The 7683-nt window shown below is 34.6% G+C and overlaps 1 protein-coding gene across 2 annotated transcripts in view; it reads right to left on the reverse strand.

Moving 5' to 3' along the window:
* The window catches only part of LOC108693912 (paired box protein Pax-6-like), a 93314-nt gene that overhangs the window by 972 nt on the left and 84659 nt on the right, over window positions 1-7683 (reverse strand). The window contains exons 7-9 of one of the 2 annotated variants that reach the window (XR_001932056.1): window positions 4354-4613; window positions 1278-1570; window positions 221-627 (exon numbers count right to left, since the gene is read on the reverse strand). Coding sequence is in view for 1 of the 2 variants with exons in the window: in XM_018203109.1 (XP_018058598.1) it covers window positions 317-627; window positions 1278-1570; window positions 4354-4613 (864 nt within the window). In the remaining variant the exon portion in view is untranslated. The remainder of the gene's footprint in view (window positions 1-220; window positions 628-1277; window positions 1571-4353; window positions 4614-7683) is intronic. The other variant, XM_018203109.1, reaches the window with a different exon arrangement.

Consider the following 7683-nt stretch of genomic DNA (forward strand, 5'->3'; position numbering starts at 1 on the left):
TTGATATAATCTACAATCAGTTTACAATTACCGAATAAAAAGCTCTCAGGCGGCTGATGTATGCGATGCAGGTAATGTATGGATATGAAGCTAGATCACATTTGTACTGGATGTTCAGGTAAGGAGCAAAAAAGGAAAATCGAAACGATCGAAACCGTTCGATCGGGGATGAGACATTTAGGGTGATAAAGGAGTGACAGAAGCGTGTATAATCCATTACCGGCGGGCTCGATAGCGTGTTATCCATGGTAGCCGTAGTAGTAGTCCATCGGCTAGAGTGCAAGCAGCGAATGCAGTGAGTGCGGTAGACACTCACCGGTCGAGCTGGCGTTTTGATTGTACTGATTGAGGCTCGCCGCGTGATAGGGCTGCGTAGGGCTGCAGGTTGGCCTAGCGCCGTAACCAAGGTGAAGGGGCTCGTAGCTCGGTGGTCTCGCGACTCCGCAGGAATAGCCATTGTCCCGTTGTTGGAGGCACGCGCCAGGACTCGGTCCGACGGTCATACCCACGGTCATACCCATTGGACTCATGCCACCCCCGGTGGATAGCGAGGACATGCTACTCGTCGTGTGTTGATTCTGTTGACTGGCGCCCGACATCGTGAAACTCGGCATCGACGTCATCGGGCTATCAAGGGAAGTGATTTCATAATTGTTGCATTCACATGATCCTAGCCGTTTTTTCCTTTGTCAAAAATAATTCTTTATGAAATGCAAAAAGTAACACGTTTTGCTCGAATCAATATGTCTTGATGGTGGGACCATTTTATCACGTAGTGCGCTGTTCATTTTACATTCTTAAACAATTGCGGTAATAGGTGTTATGTTGTATTGTTTATAAATCTTAATTTATAAAAAATTGTTGCTCATTATACTTTTGGAATAACTTTCGTATTTCATTAATAAGTCTATTCTACATTATTATTTTTTATTTTATTTTATCATATTTACTACACATAGTTAACATTATTATTTTCTTAGTTCACGCAACGTATTTATTTTTCTTACTTCCTTTGTATTTTATGATAGTTTATGTGTTATATTTCTTCAATTTTTTAATTATTATTTTTCTAATTGTAGTGTGAAAGTTTTTTTTTATTATGTCAAAATTATACAGAGTTGAATTATTAAATATTATGTGTAATTCACTTAAATAAAATAGATTGAATGATAAAAGTAACCATTAGACAATTGATCGCAGATCCAAGTACCGGATCCATCTCGAATAGTTTAGGGAAAAACTTTTAAAGGATGAACATCAAATTTTTGCGTTCTCACCTGTACGAATCAGGCATGCTGGGTATTCCAGGGTACACAGCGGTGGGCGCAAATCCATGATGTATTCTAGGTGGTGAGGGTGGTACTTGCGGAGGCGGCTGGCCCCCGAGTATCCCCGAAGGTGGCGGCGGCGTCGGATGGCCAGCACCCACTAGACTCACGCCGGCAGTGTGTTGTTGTTGCTGTTGTTGCTGTTGCTGCTGCTGCTGCGGTGGCGGTGGTGGATTATCCCTCCGTTGCGTGCGCAATTTCTCCTCGCGCCGCCACTTGGCCCGCCGATTCGAAAACCAGACCTGAGTTAGTGAACGAGAAGACAGACGAAGATACAGGTCAATCACTAGGCTACGGATAACTTTCGTATCGGCTAACAGTCGTGGATGAAATGGTTCGTCGCGAAAACGCGTTACTCCCTGCGAAGATCTTTTAATCACATAATGTGTCAACGCTATGTTAATTAAGAACATTATCGAGATCTTCGATCTTGATCGTGACCTGTATATACGCGTGGGACAATATAAAATTAAACATCGACGTTTCAATAAGAATGATAAGAAATCAACATTAATTAGAAATAATTATAATTAGAAATAAATAAATTAAAATAGTAAAATTACAGTTACAAAAAATAGTTTTTCTTCAGAAAACCACTGGAACAGTTCTGTCAACCACTGTTCTGTTTTTTTACATAGCTATAATCACAAGTTGTAATTAGCAGTTTTAAGAATTAAAAATACATAGTGGGTTTTTATACCGAATTGAAACAATAACAAATAACAAAATATTTATAAATTGCTGGTAAAATATCTAAAAAATTCATTGTGTCTTTAAAAACGATGATTAATTTGATGTTTAGAATAATTGAAACCTTCGCATAAATAGGCTAAAATCTTTTAATAATGAAATTCATACTTAGTTATAATATTTCAATAAACGGTTTTAACTTCACTAAAATCATTAAACGATTACGATTTTTGTTTTTTTTAATAACCTTGACATATATTATATATTATATATTACAATAATTATTAATTTTCTTAAATTATCAGACTGTTCTCGTCATTTATTCGATAGTTTTTTCGATCCTACATTCAGAGAAAATAAAATATAATTTTGCAATAATAATACCTCCGTAATGTAACCCACCAGCAATATACTTTTAAGGCACATTCGATTTTTTATTGTGAATTTTAAGAAAATAGATTTTATACGAATAAAAAATTTGATTTTTTTCCCATTCTTTTTGATGCTTGATTTTAATGAGCATGTAAAGATTCATAAACAAAATAAGTAAAATACAATCCGGCTTCTATTAAGGTAAAAATTTGTTGTCTTATTGGTTCACAAATATACAAAAATTTTTTTTCAGATTTTTATATAGTCTGAAACAATAAAAAATCTGTTGTGAATCTCAATATTTCTCTCATATTTTGGAATCTAGATTGAAAATTTTACATTAGTGAAGAGTCAAGGGGATGCTGAAGCGAATTATTGACATTTATATTTTGCTTGATTATTTTCAAATTGTCTTTACAGAATAATCATAAAAATCTTATACATATACAAAAGTAGACATGTTGGGAAATAATGGGAACTGACAATTTTATGCTAAGAATAAATATAAAAAATTTACATTTAATATTATTTATATTTGCATTCGTACTAATACAGATATCAACTCACAACAATATTTGAGCAGTAAAAAATTCTCTAATTGTAAGTCATATATGTGAAACGAAACAATGCGGAACACATGAAAGAAGAACACTATATTAATAAAATTAAGATTAAAAACCTATAAAAAAAGAATTTAAATTAAAATGCTTTCATGCACATATGCACGTGAAGTGCAGAGCAGTAATTGTGTCTAGTAATAGATGTTCGATCTTGTAAGAGATGGCGCTAGAATATATTAAATTTAAATCAGAAGTACATATTTGAGTGAGATAGAATGATAAGGTAAGAAAATGAGTTCAAAATTTCGCTATTATCGATTTTTAATTTGGAATTAAAAAGTCTATATTATCGACATTTATCAAATTTGACTGTCGCTTCAGTATCCCCGTAATTAGGCTTATAAAAGCATGAGAACGAAAGTACTAAAAATTGTCAAAGTATAATCATGGCAGTAGATGTTGGAGCACCAACGTTAGATATTAATATTAGATATCATTTCATTAGTTGTTATATGTAACTATTAAATAGTACTGAAATAGCAAAATTATATAATATATAATTATATAATTTTGCTATTTCAGTATTATATAGACTTCATGCAGTAGATTAGTATAAATGTATTCTTTCAGTTTAAACTTTAAATAAATAATTTTCTTTTACTTTTAAGTCATGCCAAGTTATGCCGTAATGACATCCTATGATCCACATCCAAAAATAATATTTTTTATTAATCAAATCATTTTACGTTACCATTTTTTCCGTACTCTAGTCATCGTACGTATTTGCTACAAACGATTAATGTTATATTTCTTCATTAATGATATTGACCGACTTTTATATTAATAATATTTCGTAGACATATTTATAGATTATTACATGACTATTTCCTCATACTCTCCATTCTCATTGTATTTATTACAATTATATATATTATATATTAAACGTTATATTATTTTATGTTTTCTTATTATAGTGATGACATACTTTTTATCAATAAGATTTTTTTCCCAACTAAATTATTTTTCATTCTTCTCAAATTATTATTTCGCAAATTATTTATATTCACAAATTTTATCACAAATTATTTATATTCACAAATAATTAATTAAATATTTTCTCACTTTATATAATTTTTTTATGTTTCTTATTACAATTTCATAATATAAAATACTATTTCCTTTTAATTTAGTTGCTGATACTATTTTTTTCTTTGAATACATATCTGTTTCTAAGTCTCGTTTTCACAATATATGATTATCTACAGATTAAAAGTACCAAGACATTCATGAATGAATTTCATTAATGAATCTCTTGATGATAACTTTTAATCTTTGGATAATCACATATTGTGAAAATGGATCTAAACATTCTTGTAATCAAGGATGCTATGCTGAATAGTCACCTGTATTCGTGCCTCCGGTAGGCCGATCTTGCCGGCAAGTCTTTCCCTGGCGAATACGTCCGGATAATGCGTTCTTTCGAACTCTTTCTCGAGAGCATCGATCTGCTCGTTGCTGAAGCTCGTGCGATTCCTTTGCAGTTTCCTCTTTAGGCGAAGACGCGCCTGGTCGTCATCGGCGCCGCCTGACACGCTGCCAGCGTTGCTGTTGTCACCACCGCTATTCGTCTCGTCCGAGTGCGCGCCACCCTCGAGCTCGGTTACTGTAATAATAAAACGCATCCTGCACTATTATCAACGTCTTTCGCGCGAACGGCTATTACGGGCAATCTCGAGTCTTCTTTTATCATTTTATTCGTGTTGTATAGTTACGATAATTTTCGTGCTAAGAGCCTCTTTCACGGATTAACATTCGAGGATAGAATTAAAGAGATTTATTGTACAGTTAAATACTAAAAGCAAGTCTTATATCTTTGGAATTTCAAAGTTTGTCTACTAAGATTTAATATTGAATATTAAATGTTATTATATCAAAAATATAATATGTAATAATAAATAAATGCTATATCGCTAACATCCGAAGATTTGTCCACAGAAAAAAAATCCATCATTTCAAAAAGATTCAAAGTATCTTTTCGCAATTATCAAAAAATTTTCTTTCGAATTAATCGAAAGTTGATTAATAAAAAAATCACAAGGTAAATAGTATTTACATAATTTTTGTCAAAATACCGATAAGCATTATCTTCTCCAAATCTGTTCGTGATATTGCTCAGTAAGCTAATGCTTTCCAGAAATCCTTCCCGATAAGGAGAGGAGCGATGTATTCGATATCAGCATGCGTGATAACGCGTCGCACGATTTGTGGTTTCGTGGCGCTTACCCTCCTCCCTTTTCCCGAGTTTCTTATATCAATTCCTACGCGCGAAATGCGCTCGCGCGTGTATCTGCGTGTGTATCTATGTGTGTTTGCGTGTACGTATCGGTGTGCGTATGTGAACGAGCGGGCGATATAGGCAGGCGTCGCCGAGTGAACCTTATCGTCGGTTTCTGGGTGAGCGCGTCGAGGCGTCACCGGGCTCGCTACGACGACGAGGTGAGGGGGAAGGACGGTGAGGAGACACACGGGATAGAACGAAGAGAGGATGAAGAGGGTTGGAGGAAGGCTACAGGCAAGGGGGTGCCCGATAAGACGACGGGCGCCCCGACGCCAGTTGCCGACCACCCTCATGAGATACGCCACTGTCATTCTACGACTACCTCCTCTCCGCCTGGAGAAACTCGAGTCAGAGTCTGGCCCGATGTGACATGTGACACACTGATGCTGTTATTGGCTGTTATATTCTACGTAATCAATTCTATTCCATATATTTTTTTAATACATATACAGTTGGTGATAAGGAATCATAAAATGGTTTATTTTTCTCGTTTTTAATTGAGTTTAGCGTATTATATTTATTTATTTATTATATTTTATTTATATATTCCATATACATATATGTTATATATGGAATGATAAAGAATTTGCTTTTTATTCATTGACTTATTATCACACTATTTGTGGAGATATTGTTTTATACTATTTCTTAGAATTTAATTTAAATCTTTTTTAAAAATAATCTTGTTAGATTAAAAATATCACTTGAAAAATCAATTAAGAGAAATAATTACATTTTTTATCAAAGTAGATCTTGATGCTTAAAAATATTAGTATGCAAATGTTTTGCAAATTACTTTTTTCAATTTTATAAATTCTGCGACGATTCGGTTTGTTTTAGGATTTAAAACGTAATCGCAAACTGAAGCGGAAATATTAATCTCAAATTAGATTGTTCGTCAATTTAATAATGCTAATATAAGCATTTTAAGAGCTTGCAAATAACTTATGCAAAAAATATCACCTCACTCAACGGGTGAAAATATTTTTCGATAAAAAAGAATGGCTTGACCAGATTCTGATTTACATATCTTTTTCTATTTCTTTATAAAAATATTTTCTAATTGTTGCAATATATTCATGATATACAAATAGTAGATTGCAAAAAAGCTTCGGTGAAAATGTCGGTGAAATTCAATAATATTCAGTTTACAGTGTCAAAGTTGATTCTTCGATATATTTCTCTGAATTACTCTCGATATGCACAATAAATAACGTCAAGAAGTTGTAAATAGCTGTTATCATTAAGATAACATTGTCGATGGGATAGTCTATCACGTTTTCCATATATAATGTCAAATTAGAAGCGCTCACGAAGGCAACGAAAACGTCCGTAATAATCGTCGTATAAGCGGCAAAACCCGGGGATACAACCCTGCCCCTCTCGAGCCACCCTTTCCTCCTCCATGTGATTCGCTCGAGGAAGTATCTGGCAGACGGCCACGCTAGTAGCGGCAAAGTTCTCGCGGCTCGGTAGGGTTGGTGGTTGCTTCGAACTTCCACCCCCGATGTAGCGAGGAGAATCGAGTGTGACGTTAGCGTACAAGTTCCCAGTCCTCGTTCCCCTTTCCCTTACTCCCGAAATCCCCCTCGTCTTTATCCCCCAGCCCTGAATTGCTCCTTCGTAACCGTGCACTGCAAACGATATCCTCAGGGGGCGGCCCTCCGTCAGTATCTGTACGGTACGGGGTTAACGCTACGAGGGTGTCTTAAGCGATAATTAAAACCGCCTTAACCCTCTCTCCATTCCCCCCCTCCTCTCTTTCCATCCCTGTGAAATTCGAAGAGCAACTTCGGGCCTTCGCGATTGCTGGATCTTGCGTCTTTACTATCACGGGGCCAAGTCGCGCTCCTCTCACGTTGCTCATCGCTTTCTATGCGGTATACACACGAGTTTAATGCCGACGCGGAGCTTGAGCGTTTAAGGGAGAAAATCTATCGTAAGAGTATATAGAGGAGTAAATCAGCACCAACAACACAAACTATCAATCAATAATAATCTATAATACACCATTTTTATGATATATCCAAGTCCATTTAAAGATTCTAATATGAGAATGGAATAGAATTTATTCTCTTCAGCATTTATATATCAATGTACAAAGCTAAGAAAAGGATTTTATTTACAAATATTATTCGTATTCTCTCTCTCTCTCTCTCTCTCTCTCTTTCATTCTCCTTCACACACTCTCCTATTTTAAATTGTTTAAATTGCCCTATTCTTGTCTCTTTTTCTATTATTATTATTGCATTTCTATCTTATATATTTTTGAATATATCTGCGCATTGACATTTGCATTTCACTTTTATTAGCTTATATTTCATTCTTTTCATTTTTTATATATATATTGTGTTATATATGTTTTATATATATATTGTGTTATATATGTATATAT

This window comes from Atta colombica, unplaced genomic scaffold (genome assembly GCF_001594045.1).
Source record: "Atta colombica isolate Treedump-2 unplaced genomic scaffold, Acol1.0 scaffold111, whole genome shotgun sequence".
Lineage (NCBI taxonomy): Eukaryota > Metazoa > Arthropoda > Insecta > Hymenoptera > Formicidae > Atta > Atta colombica.